The sequence below is a fragment of the Lepisma saccharinum genome, chromosome 24, assembly GCF_977018435.1.
Source record: "Lepisma saccharinum chromosome 24, izLepSacc3.1, whole genome shotgun sequence".
NCBI classification, from domain to species: Eukaryota; Metazoa; Arthropoda; class Insecta; order Zygentoma; family Lepismatidae; genus Lepisma; species Lepisma saccharinum.
In genome coordinates this window covers 18,231,847-18,253,274 of record NC_139252.1, presented here as the reverse complement: position 1 = coordinate 18,253,274, position 21,428 = coordinate 18,231,847, and the positions used below count along the sequence as shown (strand labels likewise).

The window sequence follows — 21,428 nt, the reverse complement described above, 5'->3', positions numbered from 1 at the left end:
TGCTACTTGGAAAAAGGGAACCTCTCGCACAGGAGCGGTGCTCCACTATGCTGTTCTCCATTTAACTCCATGGGTTTGAATTGCCTGAAACTTCTCCTCACGAGTTTCTGGCAATGTGAGACTTGTTCTGTGCTTCACTGTATTTTTATCCTTAGGCTTCGCCGCGCTTGGCCTTGTTGAGGGTGCCACCTATTTCGGAAACGAATCGAAACTAAAAATTTGGCAACGCAGACATGGACGTCCGCAGGATTTTTTCCAGGGAGGGGCAAGGAAGGTATTTTTTCCAAGGGGGGGCAAACAAGTCACATTTTCCCCCAAAAGAGTGTAGTTCCCTAAAAAAAAAACATTGCTTAAATTTGAATTTATGGTGTTAATGCAATAATTAACACACATTATTGTGGCTAAAATGAAATTATATGTGAGAAATACATAATTTTCTGATGACTTTCATTTTCCAGGGTGGGGCCACGCCCCCCTTCCCTTGCCCCCCCTTCCGGACGCCCATGAACGCAGAGTACCACGAGAATTTCGCCTCAGCACGGCAAGTGAGTCAAGCCGATTGGTTCAGCTGTTCGCGTAACCCTCCTTGACTTTCGACGGAAAAGATAAAAATATAATTTCCAAGTCCATTCTTTGGCCGGAATCACTGTAGCAGTCAAATGGGAAAGAAAGGTATTGCTTGGGGGTTCGTGAAACTCAAATTGAAGAATAGTGTTTCAAACTGAAAGCAAAATTTAATAATATTTTGCAATATTTGTCATCAAAGTAAAATTTTCAGCAAATGTAGAACAGTTTGCCGGGGCCACATGAACGTTTTTTGGGGGGCAGTGCCCCCGCGCTCCCCCCTTAACGACGTCCCTGGTTCATATAGTTGTTAGTGTTAGCAACTTTATACGTTCTGGTTTAATGTATTATTACAAGTGATACCGGAAGCGGAAATCATTTCCGGTTTCTATACATTTGTAAAACTCTCCAGTCTGGCACAGATATATTGGTTGTTGATGATTTGCCACGACAACAGTCCTCTTTTTTAAGCAACTCTTACAGAAAGTTTCTTTGAATTGTGATGCTGTATGTATGTACCTGGTGTTAAGTAACTGTGAGTGTTCTTTAGTGATAGAACAACATACACGTTAGTAAAGGTAAGACAATTATATTTTAATTCTTCCGCTATCACGTCCTGACAGGGTCTGTTGTAGCCCAAATATAAAGGAGTCTCATAACTCTGCCGCCCAAGGGGATGGTGAAAATACCGTGACGTAGTAATCCTGTTGTTCACAACTAAAGGAACGTCACAACATTCTAGGTACAAAAAGTAGCATAGATTAACCTTATGCGAGAGTTTCACAGAAAATAAGTATGGCATTTTTTTTTGGAACTCGACCATTTCCCCCCAACTTAATGTTTCCTTGTCGTTTCGCATCGAAAATCTACGGAACACACTGGCGTACGTAGAGGGTAGTGTGTGATCAGATTTTAAAGTGAACGTTTCTATTTTTGAAGAAATCATTCAAAACATGTAGTATATAACGGGTAGGGTGGATGTTGGAGGACGTTTCATTAGAGATCAACACTATTTCATCTAAAATGCTTCGAGATGAAGAATTTTCTCAAGAAGCAGATCATGAGGATCATGTGAGCATAACATGAACTAATTAAATGACAAATGAAGATGAAGAGAATAATATCCCAGAAGATGATGGAAATTATTTCTTGAGAAAAGATGAGATAACTCGATAGAAAAAAGTTGCCATTGCCCACTCATGTCCAAATGTTCGCACAAGAAGTATGAATATTTTTATGCCTTCCTGAAAAATCAGTGACGTGCGGTGACGTCGACACTTTGAGTAGCAATCAGTGGCGTGCTCAATGGGGGGTTGGTGTGGGTCATACTCCGGCCCCCTTTAGGGCCCAGTATTCCTAAAAAAAGAACGTCAAAAGCAGGAAAAAATTGCAAAATGATGAATGAGTACTAAAAAAAGTACATGTAACTCCCATCCCCTTTCGAAAATAATTTAAAAAAGATTTGATTTGACTACTAAGTCAGAGATCGCGGGTTCGAATCTCGGCTTGGCCATGGGTGTTCTTTGCATGTGTCCCTTCAGCAATTGTATCGTATCATGTTCGCGATTAGCCAAAAGTGGCGGAAAAACGAAGCAAAATAAACGAAATCAATCAATGATTTGATTTGATTTTTGTTACTTAACGTCACTTTTTTGTCACATTTAGTTAATCGCGAAGGTGATACGATAAAATTAATGAAGGACTACACACAAAGAACACCCATTTAAAGTTCTGGGTTCGAACCCGGTACTCTGGTGTCGTAGCGCGTTGTGATAACCACTCCCCCACGGTTGGTTGATTTGTTGGTCGATTTGGTGTTTTAAGTACACTTTATGTACAGAAAGAAAGCAGGTAACAAAACGCACTTTTTTGTATTTTCTTCAATAATATTCATTTGGCTTTTTGAGTTCTGGGATACATTTTATTATTATTATTATTATTATTATTATTATTATTATTCGGCCCATGAGGCCGAAACACGCCTGCTTAAATAAAGACCATTCTATTCTATTCTATTATTAAAGTAGGGTTACAATTAAGCTTACATTTTTTTTACATTGATTCCGAACTACAAAAACAGCTTTTTGCCCTACATGAATTAATATACAGTTACGCTATTTGTTTATAAGTATACATAAAATGGAATATTATAAATTTATATAATTGAAAAATATCAGAAATAGACTAAAATAAACATTTTTTGCAGCTACGTTTTATGAAGGAGGAAATGAGGTAAAATAGGTACAGTGTCAGTATTCATAGATTAATGTCCTAATAATCTCTTGTTTAAATTTAGCCAAATTTCTCTCCTTTCTGCAATTTACAGGTAGTTGATTCCACGCTTTACTTGCCAGAGATGACAGGGATTTTGATCCGTATCTTGCCTTGTTACATTTTGGTACTCGGATACTGTTGGTGTTGTTGGATCGCAGATTGGGATAATGTATATTACTAGATATCATTACTTTGTCCTTTAATAAGTGGTGGTGCGTGTTAATTGCCTGGTGAATTTTTAGTAGAAATGCATATTTTCGTCTGGATTCCAGCGTGGGTAATTGGAGCTCTTCTCTGCTTGCACGTGAGGTCGTGTGCGCTGAATTTCTTATGCTACGAATAGCCCAAATTTGCATTTTCTCTAGTTTCGTGGTGTTATTTCTATTAATCCCATAAAGTACAGAGGAACAGTATTCAAGTAACGGCCTAATAAATGCTTTGTAGAACGCTAATTTGTGGGCAAGGTGTACATATTTGCAGACAAATTGAAACTGCTTGATTCTGGGTGCTGCGCGTGAACACATTATTTTTACATGTGAAAAGGATAAACTTTTATCTAGGTGCATACCGAGATATTTCAGAGATTCACATGGTTTTATATTGAAATTTCCTATTTTAATGTTGTCAATTAGCGTATTGTTATTATTTTCACTGGATAGTATTAATACTTGCGTCTTAGACTCGTTCACTTTCAACATGTTAGATTGATACCACTCAAGAACTTCGGGCATATTTTCCTCAATATTTGAAATTACTTTTTCTAATTTGCTTGACGCGCAGTACAGGAGACAGTCATCTGAGTACAAATATAATTCCAACCCAAATTCCCTGTCTGCGATGTCATTCACAAACATGTTAAACAGTTTAGGACCTAGAATAGATCCCTGTGGTACACCGAAAGATACATTTAAACTGTTTGAAATCGAGTTGCCTACTTTCGTGTCGATACTTCTATTCCATAAATAACTTTCGATCCAGTTGCATGCAAGGGCAGAGAAATTAAATTGCTGATGTACTTTCTGTATTAATAAATTTGGTTGAACACTGTCGAATGCTTTACTGATGTCTAGAGAAATAATGCCAATGTATTGCTTTCCTTTACGATCTAATATATTTCGCCAGTTATGTAACAGTTCATGCACGAGTAATTCTGTCCAGCGATTTTTTCTAAAAGCAAACTGTCTATCTGTCAGTAGATTGTTAGAATGTAAGTATTGTTCTAAATGCTTGTCTATTACCTTTTCAAGAATCCTGCTTAATGAGGACGTTATTGATATGGGGCGATAATTATTTACTTGCGTCGGGGACCCCCCTTTAAATATAGGTGTAACCCTTGCGTGTTTCCAAGTGTTAGGAAAGATTCCGCATTTTAAGGATGAATTAATTATATCTGTGAGAGGTTCGACAATCCATGGGGCGAGTAGATATATTATGCGATTACTTATTTCATTGAAATCTGGACCTTTTCTGAGGTTAAGTTTTTGAAGAATTTTCATAACGTAATCTCTTGAGACGGGCTTAAAACTGAAGCTGGTTTCTTGATATTTAGCGTCTTTTTCATTTTGTTTGTTACTTTCGTTTTTCTTCGCCCTTAAATTGTTAGTGAATGTGTTGGATATTGACGAGCCGACGTTAGCAAAGTGGTCATTAAGGACGTTCGACACCCTCGCATCTTCCGTAATTGTTTCATTGTTATGTTCAATAGATGCGATGGATTGGCTTTTGCTATCATTTCCAGTTAACAACCTGAAAATCTGGAATTTGTTATTGCCTGAATATTTATCGGAATAGATCTGCGTAAGGATATAATTTCTTTTTGCATCTTTAACTGTTTTTGTTACGTAGTTCCTTAAGGTCTTATATTATTCCCACGTGTAATTATTATTATTTGGACTACGTGCGAGCTTAAACATCCGGTTCTTGAGTGATATCAATCTAAGAAGACCGCCAGTGATCCAGGGACGCTTGTTGCCTCTAACACGAAACGTTTTTATTGGCGCATAGACATCCAGAGCTTCGGTTATTAATGACTGCAAATATGTCACCTTATCGTTTATATCCGGCATTATTGTTGTTTTGTGAAAGGGTAGATAAGAACAATGATCAACGAACTGTTGTTCAGGGAAATTTTTAAAAGAACACTTAGTTACGAGTATTCTTGGAGATCTTTGTGGCCTTATGTTAATTGAGGTATATATCAGAAAATGATCGCTTAAATCATGCATTACTACAGCGGATTTGTCATGCAATTCTTTCTTGTTGGTAAAAATGTGATCTATGAGACTCTCACTCGTGTCGGTGACGCGTGTCGGCAGGCTAACGAGCTGCTTGTACCCCCCTGATTCCATCGTATCGAAAAATGCATTGTTCGCTGCAGTTGGTTTCATGACGTCATGATTTGTATCCCCGACGAGAACCGAAGCGTGGCAAGCCGGAAATGACTGCAAAATATTTTCTAGTTTTTCATTAAAAGTGTCGGGGGCCTTGGGATGTCTATATACGCATCCTAGAATTAAAGGTTTGTCGTTCTGTTTGAGTTTTCAAGACACCCACAATCCTTCAATATCTATATCCGACACAGAATATATAAGTTCCGATATTACAGCTGTTTTTACGTAAACAATAATTCCAGTGACGTGCACTGAGGAGTAGCTAGTCTAGCAGAGATAGATCAATCAATCTCACATCTCGAATTATATTCAAATCACAATATTTATTATCTTGTTAAAGCCACAGTTCATATGCAACACCTTCTTTTCCACGCGCTTCTCGTCCATCGCTGTTCTCCGCGGGCAAAGCTGGTTGGATACCCTAGCTCGCTCTTCTTCCGCCTGACCAGTTTCCAGGTAGAAACGGCCGGCCCAAGGAAAAGAAAGATTTCTACCTCTACCTCCCTTGCCTCCTCGCCACCCGCTGCAATGATTGAAAGCCCAGGCTTTCAGGTCCCCCAGTCTATCTCCTATGTGACAGATAGGGGATTGGTTTCTCATAGATTTTTTGTAAATTCTCTAAAGAACGCAGGGTAAAAATTTCTGCAGTACTTATGTTCTCTGTATTTACACAAACTTTTACACGTTGTACAATATGTACGTATGTATAAAATGGGATGTAGTTTTTTTATTTATGAAATGGGAACGTGTTATGTGCAGACAATAATGTTATGCTTTCTTTCTTCTTTTTTTTCAAATATGGAATATATAATGATTAAATTACAAATATGTGCTCAGGTTCTCTCTCACTCTCGTTTTAGTAGTTTTATTTAAATATACTACTCTTGGCCTCTAACAGTCATAAATACGGATGTATTTATTTGGGCAAGAGAACGCGTGTTCATATTGTTGTTGGTTTGGTTTATTTTACTTCGCTTTTTTGTCACATTTGGTTATCGCGAAAATGAGGATGAGTGATGATAGATGAAATTGATGAAGGGACCTCATATGAACAATCCAGGCCAGGATTCGAACCCGTGATGAGTGCTCATTCTTGTCCTATGTGTTGCAGTGAATAATGAAATAATTTGGAATGAAAAATGTATCTCAGAACTCAAAAAGTCAAATGAATATCATTGAAGAAACTACAAAAAAGTGTGTTGTGTTTTGTTACTTGTTTTGTTTCTGTGCACAAAGTGTACTTAAAACACCAAATCAACCAATCGTGGGGGAGTGGTTATCACAGCGCGCTACGACACCAGGAGTTCCGGGTTCGAACCCTGACCTCGGCATGGGTGTTCTTTGTGTTTGTCCCTTCATTAATTTTATCGCATCATCTTCGCAATTAACCAAATGTGACAAAAAAGCGACGCTAAGTAACAAAAATGAAATCAAAACATAGATTGATTGCTCAATTTGGTTTATTTTACTTCGCTTTTCCGCCACTTTTGGTACGATAAAATTGATGAAGGGACACACACAAAGAATACCCATGGCCAAGCCGAGATTCGAACCCAGGAGTCAAATCAAATCGTTTTTTTATTTTCGAATGTGGGTGGGGGTTACGTGTACTTCTTTTAGTACTCATTCATCATTTTGCAATCTTTTCCTGTTATTGACATACTTCTTTTTTTAGGAATACTGGGCCATAAAGGGGGGAGGGGTGTGACCCACACCAACCCCCAACTCCCTTGAGCACGCCACTGACTGCTACCCCAAGTGTCGACGTCATCGCACGTCACTGAATAATACCTCCCCCTTGCTTAGGATAGCCTCGATCAAGTCTGTACATTTTGAACCCTTCAATTTCAACGTGTCTGTCTGGAATGGAATCATCGAGCCAAGTCTCGGTGATTGCAACGCATGTGAAGTTTATTATATGTGAAGCTGCGATTTCATCTATTTTGTTCTTTATGCGGTAAATATTGATATGGCCCACCGTGATATTTTCTGCGTTTTCGGGGAAAGCAAGGTCTTCTACGTGCGGATACAAGTTTGCACGGAATCTCCGGTTTGCAACGCTCAGCCTGTGTAACGTCAGGGGGGTGGCGGCTCATTGCCAGGCGGGGAGGGAGGAAAACTATTTACAGCCCCAGCATTGTGATCTCGACCTTGGCCTCTGGGGGAAGGGAGAGAGTGGCCATTCAATCCAAATTATTTCAGTATTCACTGCAGAGTACAACACATAGGAACAATAATGCGTGCTCGTCACGGGATCGAATCCCGGCCTGAATTGTGCTTTGTGAGGTCCCTTCATCAATTTCATCATATCATCACTCATCCTCATTTTTGCGTTAACAAAATGTGGAGGAAAAGTGAAGTAAAATAAACCAAACCAAACAAAATATGAACGTGCTTTCTCTTGCCCAAATAAGTACATTCTTATTTATAACTGTTTAGCTTACCCACTTTTTTATTAGAGGCCAAAATATTAGTATATTTAATCAAAACACTACTAAAACGAGAGCGAGAGAGAGCCTGAGGAATTAGTTGTAATTTAATCAATAAAAAGGTAAAGGTAAAGTGCTCCCCTGTGCATATCACCACGCCATGAAGGCGTATAGGGGGTGTGGGGGTAACGCCCCACACTTTCTTGATCCGGTCGTGAGTGGGAGTGATGTGATCAGCATCACGCCCCTGACCGCCTTTACCCCCCCAGGGTTTCCCCCAGGTACCCATGTTATTCGACGCTGGGTGGGCGCCGGGGCCGCTTCCATCGTTAGAAAAGTTCCCGGATTTGAACCGGCCGGGGATCGAACCCGGGACCTTGAGCATGGTAGTCAGACGCGTTACCGACTGAGCCACCGCGGCCACCTAATTTAATCAATATATATTTCATATTTGGAAAAAGAAAAAGAAGAAATCATAACGTTATTGTCTGCACATAATACGTTCTCATTTCATAAATAATAAAACTACATCCCTAATTATGCATACATTGTACAACGTGTAAAAAGTTGTGGTGTAAATACAGAGAACATAAGTAGTGCAGAAAATTTTCCCCGAAGTTCTATAGAGGATTTATAAAGAAATCGAAGGGAAACCAATCCCTATCTGTTCCTATAGGAGATAGACTGGGGGACCTGAAAGCAAGGGCTTTCAACCATTACAGCGGGGGGGCGAGGGGGCAAGGGAAATAGAGGCAGAAATCCTCCCTTTCCCTTCGGGCGGCAGTTTCTACCTGGAAGTGGTGAGGCTAACACAACTTTACCCGCGGATCGCACCGAGGGACGAGAAGCGCGTGAAAAAAAAAGTGTTGCATATGAGCTGCCGCTTTAACAAGACAATAAATATTGTGATTTGAAAGTAATTAGAGATATGAGTTTGATTGATCTATCTCTGCAGTGCACGTCACTGTGAACTATGTGCAGCTCCAAACGTCTGCTATCCAGACCTTTATAGCTCACACTACTGTGAGGATAATTGTGGAAATTATCAATAGGTACATACAAATAATACTGAGATAATTTGTAAGGGAAAGACACTATGCCAAATTGATCATTGAAGCAGTAGTAAAGAAAAAGGAAAAATAGCAGATCAAATTTGTGTGACATCATATATGAAATAGGAAAATAATACAATGGTCACTATTAGATAAATCGTGTAAAGCAAAAGAGATTGTGAAAATGTATATGTATTCGAACTACAATTTATTTCAATGAAAAAGGTTCTCAAAAAAAGATGTATATTTTCCAAAAATTTGACATTGTTAAATTTACACAATTATTTGAAGGGTATGCTCAACAAAAATAATCATTCTTCTATTTCCTATTCCATATTTTTCTTATAATTATCATTTTATTTCACTACTGCAAGGAAAGATTGCGTAATGGTGAAAATAAAGGATGTTCTGTATAGGACGCCGAATTTGAATCGAGTGTTATTGTTTTGTTTCGAGGTTGGCATACCTGTTCTTACCAATGTTGGTATCTGTTGTCACGCCGATTAATGGAGCCTCAATTGATTTGACTCGTTTGTTGTGGTTTCCTTCCGAAAATCCTCGAATAATCCAGGAGCGTGAAATCCATCCATCCGCTGAGAACGACTGTGTGGTGTGGGTTTTGGCAGGTGGAGTGTGATCTTACACCCAGTCATTTTATTCTTATGAGGGTTTGTAAAATCACAGGTGTACGCCAACAAACCACCAACCCTTTTGGAACTGAAGGCGGAAACCATACGCGTGATTGGAGGCATCCGAACAGACATCTGCGAGAGGCTTATCAATAATTTTGGGGAGACTCAGTAGGAGTGGACATATGCCTGACATTGTCTTTCATACGTAAATGGGAGATGTTACTGCTTACATATATGTGAAATATATGAAATAATTTCCATATTTTCATTTAATTTTTTAATTCGGCGTCCTATACGGAACATCCTATAGAATGTATCTCTCTCTATTTGGTTTACAATTAATTGCTAGAATTTATATATTTAAAAACTACTCTAAGTTGTTGGAAATAGTAAATTTAATCACATAAAAATTATATTTGGCGCATATGAATTTATTGTAATACAAATACAAATACAAATACAAAAAAATTGTATCACAGCGGTGGCTCAGTCGGTAACGCGTCTGACTACCATGCTAAAGGTCCCGGGTTCGATCTCCGGCCGGTTCAAATCCGGGCGCCCACCCAGCGTCGAATAACATGGGTACCTGGGGGAAACCCTGGGGGGTAAAGGCGGTCAGGGGCGTGATGCTGATCACAACACCCGCACTCACGACCGGATCAAGAAAGTGTGGGGCGTTACCCCCACACCCCCTATACGCCTTCACGGCGTGGTGCTATGCACAGGGGAGCACTTTACCTTTTACCTTTTGCATATGAATTTCAATATATTATAAATAATATTTTATATTTGGGCGTTAAGGGTTAAAGTGAGTCCCGATTACCAGTTTTGTCTTTGGGTACAATTTTAATAGACTAGAATGCCACAAATATTCAAAATATTTCATTGTGTATCCCGACTCCTAGAACGCAGCTATGTAATATCCACCTTTACAATTCCACCCCCTCCAGAAAAAAAAATCCTGCGTACGCCACTGACGGAACATGCTTCTTTCATGAAGACGTTTTCACAAGAAATTCCCTCCTTGACATCCTGGAACAACACCTGTTCCCAGAAGAAAAATTGTATCACAGACTTCACCTTTCAACTGATGGTGCCACACCCAAAATTAACCTTCACAGTCAAATCAACATCCATAGTCGCTAGAGATCATGCACATCAGCGGTGGCCACTAGGTTCCCCTGACCCGTGTAATTTCTTCTTGTGGGATTCCGAATTAACGATTGCATATAAACTTTGATTTTGAAACTAGAGATGATAAGAAAGTAACTTGTTGCGTTTACCTTTTCATTATTGTTAAGTATGTTTACCAATAGCCTATTACGCGTACTTTATTTGCAATTACCCAATTCTGAAATGGTATTTTTAATTACGGCCATTTCACCCTAATCTTTTTAATAATTTCTGTGCAGGTTGCTACAACGCAAGAAGACGGAAGAAGGTTGAGTTTTATTAGTAACAATGCAGCAGCACCAAACATGCGTTTTGGGAATGTGGTGTGCGTAATACATGAAGGGATGATAGAATATGTGAATAATTTGTATTTTTGATGACAATATTAATATTCGTCGCTTTGTCACTGTGTCGGCTTCTCGCAACTGTATTGCCGAAAACGATTAGACATATCACCGACGTTGGTTGAATTTAATTTGCGAATAAGTGTTTCCAAATAAGTCATTTTGTGAAACAACAGTAATTACTAACTTACTGTCTGCTATTCTTTATTTAGGCAATATATTAGTACAATGAATTTGAGGAGTATTTGCAGGAGATATCGCCACACTAACTCGATTCCTTGTATTTCATTTTCTATTAACTAACTCCCTAGCCTTCTTAAACCCGAAGGTTCATGGCTGCAGCAACACAGGCCTTCCATCTTTCCCTATCTTGAGCAAGTTCTATATACTCTTTTCCATCCCTACCGATTTCCCTTAGGTCCATCTCAACGTTGTCCCTCCATCTTCGTCTTGGCCTTCCTACAGGTCTCTTACCATCAGGTTTCCCAACAAGAATCCTATAAACTCCTCTTTCCTCTCCCATTCGTGCCACATGGCCTGCCCACCTAAGTCTTCTTGATTTAATTATTCTAATAATATCTGGACATGCATACAAATTATGTAGTTCTAAATTATGTAACCTTCTCCACTCATCTGTCTCCTCATCCCTTTTAGGTCCAAAGATTTTCCTAAGGATCTTATTTTCAAATACTCTCAATTTATGTTCCTCTCTCAATGTAAGGGACCAAGTTTCACACCCATATAATACTACAGGTAAAATTACGGTTTTGTATATTTTAACTTTTAGTTTCTTAGATATTAAACGAGAAGACAAAAGTTTATGAAGAGAGAAGTAACATGCATTTCCTGAATTAAGCCTACTTTTTATTTCCTCTTTAATATAATTTTCATTTGTTAATATTACTCCTAAGTATTTGAATTTGGAAACTGGTTCAAACAAGTTGTTATCAATAATTAGATTTTGATTATTACCTAACACTTGGTTTCGGCCTGTAAGCATATATTTAGTTTTCTCTTTGTTAACTTCCAAACCTATCTCTTTAGCAGTTTTGAAAAATATTTTAGCATTATTCTTTATTGTATTCACATCATCCCTCAGTAAGTCTACATCGTCTGCATATGCTAACAACTGAGTCACACCATTTAATTTTAGTCCTTCTTTAGTTTCTTTTACCTTCCTAACAGCATATTCTAAGGCAAAATTTAAGAGCAATGGAGATAATGCATCTCCTTGTTTTAACCCATCATGAATTGTAAATTTGTCAGACATTTTAATACCCACACGAATTTTACTTTCTGTTTCACTGCTGCATATTTTTATCATACTAACAAGCTTCTTAGGTATTCCAAACTTTACTAATATATTATATAATTTATCTCTTTTGACAGAATCATATGCTTTTTTGAAATCAATGAATAGCTGATGGACATTTTGATTATATTCCCACTTTTTCTCAAGTGTCTGTCTGATGTGAAAAATTTGATCTGTAGTTGATCTGTTACGTTTAAATCCACATTGATAATCACCTATAATTTCCTTAGCATATGGGGTTAGTCTTGTTAAAAGAATGTTTGATAATATTTTATATGTTGTTGAGAGTAGAGAAATTCCACGGTAATTATTGCAGTTCATTTTATCACCTTTTTTAAACACAGGAACAATTATGGATTCTTTCCACTGTTGAGGGATTTCTTCTTTATTCCATATTAAACAAATTAATTTATGAATTTGACATATTAATGAATTTCCACCATATTTAATTAACTCAGCTGGTATTAAATCAATGCCAGGTGCTTTGTTATTCTTTAACATTTTAATAGCATCTTTAACTTCAGTCAAGTTAGGTTCTGGAACTAAAGGTTCTGCTGTGTGTACTTCATTTACTTCTGATTTATCTCCTACATGGACATTTAAAAGGTCATTAAAGTAGTTATTCCATCTATTTAGAATATCGCTTGGGTCAGCTAGAAAATCACCGTCCTTATCTTTTATCAAGTTTACTTTAGGTTGCCACCCCTTTCTAAACTCATTTACACCTTTATATAAATCTCTGATATTTTTATTTTTGCTGTTTGTTTCAATTTCGTTAATTTTGCTTTTCAAGTAATCTCTTTTTTTACTTCTAAACGTGCGGTTAACTTCTCGCTTTACTCTATTATAATTGTTTAGATTTGTATCATCAGAGTTATTTAACCACCTAAGTCTAGCCTGATTTCTTATTTCTATTAGATTATGACATTCATTATCAAACCATGGCTTACTTTTTCTCGGTTTATGGTATCCTATACTTTCTTAAGCTGCTGATTCTATTGCATTACGTATGTGCTCCCATTTCTTATTTACGTCTGTTTCATTTATATTTTCATCATCATTTAAATCCTGCAAAACATCAAATCTATTTGACAGTTTAATTTGGTAATCTTTCTTAATTCTTTCATCAGTAAACTTTCCTGTATCAAATTTTAGAACTTTTAGATTTTGTTGTTTATGATTTATCACTGAGAGTCTTTCTCTTAATTTAGCAATTACTAAATAATGGTCACTGGCACAGTCAGCACCTCTATGCGTACGAACGTCAATAATACTAGTATGCCTTCTCTTATCAATGAGAATATGATCTATCTGATTATGAGTTTTACCATCTGGAGAAGACCAGGTATATTTATGGATATCTTTATGTTTAAAAGTGGTACTTTTCACAATTAAATTCTTTGAGGTTGCAAAAGTAATTAATCTTATACCATTATCATTACTTAATTCATGAAGACTTTCTTTACCAATCGTGGGTTTAAATGTCTCTTCTTTGCCAATCTGTGCATTACAGTCACCTAACAGAATTTTCATATCATACTGAGAAAATTTATCAAAGACCTGTTCTAACTCTGTATAAAAATCGTCTTTAGTATTATCATCTTTATCTTCCGTTGGTGCATGTATGTTTATTAAAATAATTTTACACCACCTACCCTGTAAAACTGCATATGATATCCTATCATTAATAAATTCTACTGTTTTAAGAGCAGAGATAATTCTATTATTTATGAAAAAGCCTGTTCCAAAATTATGATTTTCAGTACCACCATAGAAAAAAGTATAATTTTTAGTTTTACAATTCCCTTCTTCTGGCCACCTAACTTCCTGGACAGCTACTACATCTAATTTATACTTAACTATCTCATTAACTGTACACTGAAATGCCCCAGGCTGGTAAAGGCTCAGAACATTCCAGGTGCCTAATTTAATATCCTTATTCCTAACGTAGATCTTATCCTTAGTCCAGGGACCTCCCAAAGTAGTCCCCACCCGGAGATCCGAACGGGGGACTATTTTACCTCCGGAATATTTTACCTTGGGAACATCCATGGCCTTATATTGCTGTTTCTTGACATTGTTTTTTACAGTGCAGAGTTGTCAGCTCTACGCCTAACCCCCAATATGAATGGAGGAACTACTACACAAGACAAACACAAACACATTAGACAGCACAATTACTACACAAGATGAACACAAACACATTAGACAGCACAACTACTACACAAGACACACACAAACACATCACAACTATAACACAATATAAACACAAAAACACCACAACTACTACACAATATAAACATAAACAAACTACACACCACAACTACTACACAAGACAAACACAAACAAATTAGACAGCATAACTACTACGCAAGACAAAACAAACATATTAGACTGCTCTTAAGAATACTACTACGTTCCAACCAGAACTCTGAAAAGATGCTTTGAAGCACCATGAAGAAAATGAAGTTCCCTAACTTGCAAATTTTAATAAACCGGGTTGTCTGACCAAGTCTAAATTTGGAAAAGGAAGGGGAGATTAGCCTAGGCTTGAATTTTCAAGAACTTAGAAGGTGCACCTTTTCTCATGGCCGATGACCTTTTTGACAGTAAGGGGTCCCTAAAGAAAGCTTGTGTTCGGAAAGTGCACCGGAAGATTTAAAGTTAAAATGTCCTCTTTGCCCCTCCCCAGTGCATTGTTATATCCGAGCGCACTTGTAGGTGCAAGAATGAATTGAATACCTAAACTTATTTTCAATACTCTTTCGAAACACAGCGTTACTACCCTTTTTTTTTTCAAATTATTCCAGGTTAATAATTTGATGTTACGATGGCAATCTACACACTAAAACAATTCTGAATAACATGAAGTAAAAGGGCAGGTAGAGAAGGTGGAAGGAGGGGCCAAAACATCTTGGAGTATCTGAGTCCGAGATTTATCTTGTAAACATAGTCTCAGCTCTATAGGTTGGAAATAAACGGACCGACGGATAGGGTTTATTATTATTATTTAATTTTTACATCGAAGGATGTACAGAAGTGAATGTTATTAGGAAGTAGGAAACGCATTGTATAAGTATTTATTGCTCATCTCGTGTGCGAGCCATCGGCTGTGCGCACTACATCTATTCTTATTACATAACTATGATTCCCTACAGACTACACTATCCGTTACATTCCGTATAGATGTTAACATAGCAGTTCTAGTAAATTAACACTTATTCCTCTTCCTTATCCCGTCTCTTTACAGCACTTCTTTCCCCCTAAATGTTTGTAAATACACCCCCAATTTTTCCAATAGTTCCATGCTCCTTTGCACTACAATTGATTCGAACACTCTTTCCAAGCTTATGTTGCGTAGCTTCTCCTTCTGCAGAACGCGCGTGTCCTGACATAAGAATAAATGTTCTGTCCCATCATCACCATTGCATAATACGCATTTATATCTCCCTTCCTCATTTTTACTGTATCGTGTCTCCATGCCCCTAGCCTCATCCATGCCAACCCCTTTCTTGCCACCATGCTCACCTTCTTGATGTACGCTACTTGTCCCCATTCTCGCGGTCCCCTTCTTTGGAGCTCGGGCGATCTCTTAGTTTCACATTCCGCTATTATTTCCTGCCTATCTATATCCTCTAATCTTTGTTTCACTAATTGAAATGTCCCCTGGTCGACGTGTTCCCCCTCCCAGATCCATCCCAGTCCAATTTCGTATAGTTTCATTTTCTATTATCACTCATTTTAAGAGCAATATCAATAGTATACTTACTTATTATTTCTTCACCAAACAGGGCCTAAGAAAACAATTTCTATTAATAGAAATATAAACAAAATCCCATTTCACGCATATTTTTCCGTTAAGGATTAAGGATACATTAGGATTTCTTATCACACTTTTAATATTAATAAAACTTTCATTAATATTCCACACAACCTTAGGAGACCGAAAATTTTACCCTTGCAACCCTACTAGTCACCCCCGTACACATCCAGCCAGAATAATATTATATTTTTCCACATGAAATTCTACGATCAATTCCAAACAAGCTATGGGGTTATTGGCATTAATAATATCTGTTATAATTTTATTAATTATACCAATACACGTCAAAAGAAATTTTTGAGGACTACAGTTCTACCAAATTAACCAAACATAATTCTGAATAATGTTAGCAACCACCCTCCTACTAACATGAATTGGGACCCGACCAGTGGAACCCATATATATTGGGACCCATATATTGTAACTGGACAAACGCTAGCAATTATATGTTTTACATATTTCATCATATTCCCAACAACACTAATAATATGAGATAAATTATTTTAAAAGATGATTCCTTGGTCAAATATTAAGCGTGTCCTGAAAACATAAGAAATCTTCATATTCTAACTATTAAGAAATTGAACATATATTGATACAATAAAAACGTTACAACCAACAAGGAAATAATTTATATAAATAGGAAGAAGATATCTCCTTTAAGCCAAATATATTAATTTATCATAGCGAAATTGAGGTAAGGCTCCACGTACCCAAACTTAAGTATATCCTAAAAGAACAACCCCTAAAATAATAATTAAGAAAAACCATCACACCTTAATAAAATAATTCTAAATAAAACACTTTTAAATAATATACTAGCCTATTCAGGCACTATATTCAACATTAAACCGAGAAACAAGCTCAGACTCCCCCTCCGCAAAATCAAATCACGTTCAATTTTTTTCGGACAGACAAGAACTTAATCAAGCTAAAGATAAAGGAATAGCAATAAAAATAAATCACAAATTAGTCTGAAAAATACTTAATCAAACCAAATTATAGCCTCCAAGTAAGAAAAATGAAACGATAAAAAAATAATATCCAAGGTTAACTGTATCTGCTGAGAGAATACCACGAGTCCTAATTTCTAAAGACTCTTCATAGTATATAAAATCATGTTCACTTTTGTTGCGCTGAAAGACATAACAAAATTAATCCTGTCAACACAACACTGCCAGTTTCGTATGTACTGAGATACTTGACACAGGCAAACTCTCATAAGTTAGTTAATTGTCATTTCTTTCTTTTCTAGAGATGAATTTAACCTCCGTCCCAGATGGACCTGACATTCAGTTTTTCAATTGGTTGGACTACTTGGTGTTTGTCGCGATGCTGCTCATGTCTATGGTTATTGGTGTTTATTATGGATTTTTCAACAAACAAAACACAACTATGGATTATCTGATGGGCGGACGCAACATGGGAGTATTTCCGGTGTCTATGTCATTAACTACCAGGTATGACTTTATGTTTTTATGCAAAACACTAACGAAATGATTACAATCAAAAATATATTATTGTGCCAAATGCCTGAGAATATATGCACCAGTCGAGAGTCTCGGCCATGGGGGTGCATTCCAGTGGATATGATACAAAAAATCCTCCATTACGACCTCCCACGAAATGGTCTCAAGAGATCTAGAGAAATAAAAAAATGAGGGAATACTTACTTCATTTTTAAGGGCGAAAGTGCCACTTCTTACGTCCCAGCAACATTCGTGTGCAGGTGCGAAATCCAACATTTTCTTCTCATGTTTTATCCTCGAGAAAAAAATAATGCAGATGATTCAATTAAAAGTTAGAAAACGTGCATCGAACAAGAGTGACATCTACATACGGTGCGGAGCAAAAGTTTAACAACATCATGTTTTTCTGCCATAACGTTTTTCAAACTTCATAGATTGAAGTGCAACTTTTATATTTTTGGCAGCAATGTAGATACATCCGTATCAACATATGTCAGACCAGGTCGGGCTATTTACAAGATTATTATTAATCTTTATTCGATCTTTCAACCTGTTAAAAAATGACACTTTCATTCTTATCGTCGTAATGCATGAATGCTTCGAGGAATAATCGCAGAACTAGTCACGAGTATAAACCCACTCAAGTACTTTCTTTCAAAGCCCTTAGCATCAATCACACCATCACCACCAGCGTGACATGGAGTCGATGACCGAAGGAGGGTTTGTTTCCTATTCTTTCTTCAGCTCTGGAGGCTGATTGGCATCTCGAGATCGACCATCTGCGAGAAAACAGGGAGCAGGTGTCAAGATGACCATGTCCAGACAGCCATGTGTGACGGATTCCCTGTACATTCGGAGCACTGTGCGTGCTACCCGTGCTAATCCCCGTCCGTCTTCTAGGGACATTACTCGAGAAATAACGGCAGCAGGAGTAAAGCCACCATCCTTGGACGCTGTGAAAAGGTGGATGAGGACGGGCGACTGTTCGGATGTCGGCCTGTGAAAAATCCATTGACTTGACTCAAGAACAGGAAGGCCAGACTGAAGTGTGTGAAGGAGCACCTCGTGTGGATACGAAGCCAGTGGAACAATGTGTTGCACGTAGAAGGATGAGAGCAAGTACCTTCTCTTTGGAACAGACGGTGGGAGTGAGTGTGACGTCTCAAAGGCAAAAGGTACCCTCCCCCCAGTACAAACTGCACACCATCAAGTATGGCTGTGGGAATGTGATTGTGTGAGGATGTTTCTGTGCTCTTTGGATGGGTCCCCCTTCAACGTATCGAGGGCAACATGGACCGATACGTGTACAGGGACATTTCCGCAAATGACATGTACTCATTCACTTCTCATAAGACGATTTCATCCTGCAGGAGGACAATGACCCGAAACATTGATCTGGGTCAGCCAGGAGTAAATAGACCACCATTACATGACTCGCATGTAGTGGTTAAGCAGGAGTCCGGACTTCAATCCCATAAATCACATGTGGGATGAGCTGCAGCGACGCCTCAAGCACAATACATCCAAGAATGCCCACGAGAAGTTCACCAAGCTGAAGGAAGAATGGGGCAAGATCACTCAGTCGTTGAACGACACATCGATCGACTCCATACCACGTTGGTGCCAGGCTGTGATTGATGGTAAGGGCTTTAAAACCAAGTACTAGAGTGGGTTCATACTCGTGACTAGATTCGGGATTGTTCCTAGAAGCGTTGGATGCATTTGGAAGTTAGAAAAGAGAAAACTAAATATATGCTTACAAACCGAAACCAAGTGTTAGATAATAATCAAAATCTAATTATTGATAACAACTCATTTGAAACAGTTTCCAAATTCAAATATTTAGGAGTAATATTAACAAATGAAAATTATATTAAAGAGGAAATAATAAGCAGGCTTAATTCAGGAAATGCATGTTACTTCTCTCTTCATAAACTTTTGTCTTCTCGTTTAATAACTAAGAAACTAAAAGTTAATATATACAAAACAGTAATTTTGCCTGTAGTATTATATGGGTGTGAAATTTGGTCTCTTACATTGAAAGAATAACATAAATTGAGAGTATTTGAAAATAATATCCTTAGGAAAATATTTGGATTTAGAACTACACAATTTGTATTCATGTCCAGATATTATTAGAATAATTAAATCAAGAAGACTTAGGTGGGCAGGCCATGTGGCACGAATGGAAGAGGAAAGAGGAGTTTACAGGATTCTTGTTGGGAAACCTGATGGTAACAGACCTGTAGGATGGCCAAGACGAAGATGGAGGGACAACGTTGAGATGGACCTAAAGGAAATCGGTAGGGATGGAAAAGAGTATATAGATCTTGCTCAGGATAGAGACAGATGGAAGGCCTGTGTTGCTGCAGCCATGAACCTTCGGGTTTAAGAAGGCTAGAGAGTTAGTTATTTAGCATTCATGCATTACGGTGATAAGAATAAAAGTGTCATTTTTTGCCAGATTGAAAAAATTGAAAAAATAATTCTTATAATCTTGTAGAGTCCTCTCTGGTCTAACTCCTGTTGATACGGATGTACCTACCTAGCTGCACACTCGTATAAAAAATTCACTTGAATCTATGAAGTTTGAAAAAAGTGATCGCAGAAAAACACGATGTTGATAAACTTTTGCACGGCACTGTCAGAAAATTCAGCTCAGAAATTACATGAACAGTTATGTACAGCTTAGTACTCAAAATAGGAAAATAGCTACATCATGGCTGTTTTGATGAAATGTTTGGAGATGTAACAATGTCGTGTTTGCAATGTTTGTTGTTGGCCATGAAAACATACGTTGCTAGGGAACCTAAATAAGGGTTATTTTCACCCCGAAAACTACGGTAAGGTAGTAATACTTGAACGTTCTTATTTCAAAGTATGAGTGTCAGAATTTTTTAGAGAGGTAAGAGTAGTGGGAAAGTACCTATTATAAACCCAAGAAAGGAAGAGCCCCCCTCAAGCAGAATTGCCTACACTTAAAACAAGCTCAACATGCCCATATGAGCTTTTTGCTCAAGTGTGGAACCCTGCCTAATCCAAGATTTTTGTAAAAATGCTCTCGAGAAGTTCCTCAGAAATGAAGAGCCCCCTCAGATTGATTTGCATACACTTATAAAAGGCACTTCTGTGAGATTGTTGTCCATAATTCTGTCAAAAATATGCTTTTTTTGATATTGTATGATATCTTAAGTATAGTAACTGCTATAGTGCCCTAGCATGTATAGATTTCAAAATATTAACAATTTTGTTAATATTGCATTTTTCAGAAAATTCTATTTATAAAAATTAGGCATTTACAGCTTAAATATTGCATATATCAGGAAAATTATAGAGACAAAAAATATAGAGAATCATGCCTAGAATATGCCTACAAAATTTCAAGTCTCTAGTACTGATAGTTTTTGAAAAATCTCAAATTCAAAAAATTATCGATTTTTTAACAAAACTTCTAAACAGCTTCTAGATTTCAAATATGCAACCCCCATGCTCCCATCTTGAAAAATAGGCAAGTTATTCAAGATCTAGAGAACAACAAGATATTTTGAAAAATTTATAGAGATCAAAAAGTTGCATCTTGAAATGCCCAGGCCAAAGCAACAAACCCCATGTCTCTAGGATTTATGGTTCCAGAGATAATCAAAATTCAAAAAATTATCGATTTTTTCAAAATTTGAGTATGTTGCTCTGGGGGCCATGCAGAATCACCCCCATAAATATAATTGGCCTAGGATCAAAACTAGTGAAAATTGAAAAAAAAAAATAATCGATTTTTTCAAAATTTCAATATGTTGCTCTGGGGGCCATGCAGAGTCACCCCCATAAATATAATTATTCTAGGATCAAAATTAGTGACAGAATAGAGAAACAAAAATTATAATAGGGCTTGGATACAGCTACCAGCTATTATATTTTTATTTTGAACACAGCACTTAAAACTAAGTCAAGATGCACCCCCACCCACCC

The 21,428-nt window shown here is 37.4% G+C and overlaps 1 protein-coding gene across 1 annotated transcript in view; it reads left to right on the top strand.

Annotated features, from left to right (window-relative positions):
- Positions 1-1,038: 1,038 nt before the first annotated feature.
- The window catches only part of LOC145978436 (sodium-coupled monocarboxylate transporter 2-like), a 107,651-nt gene continuing 87,261 nt past the window's right edge, over positions 1,039-21,428 (top strand). The window contains exons 1-2 of the mRNA XM_083111076.1: positions 1,039-1,142; positions 17,249-17,453. Of these exons, the coding sequence (XP_082967202.1) occupies positions 17,251-17,453 (203 nt within the window). The 5' untranslated portion in view covers positions 1,039-1,142; positions 17,249-17,250. The remainder of the gene's footprint in view (positions 1,143-17,248; positions 17,454-21,428) is intronic.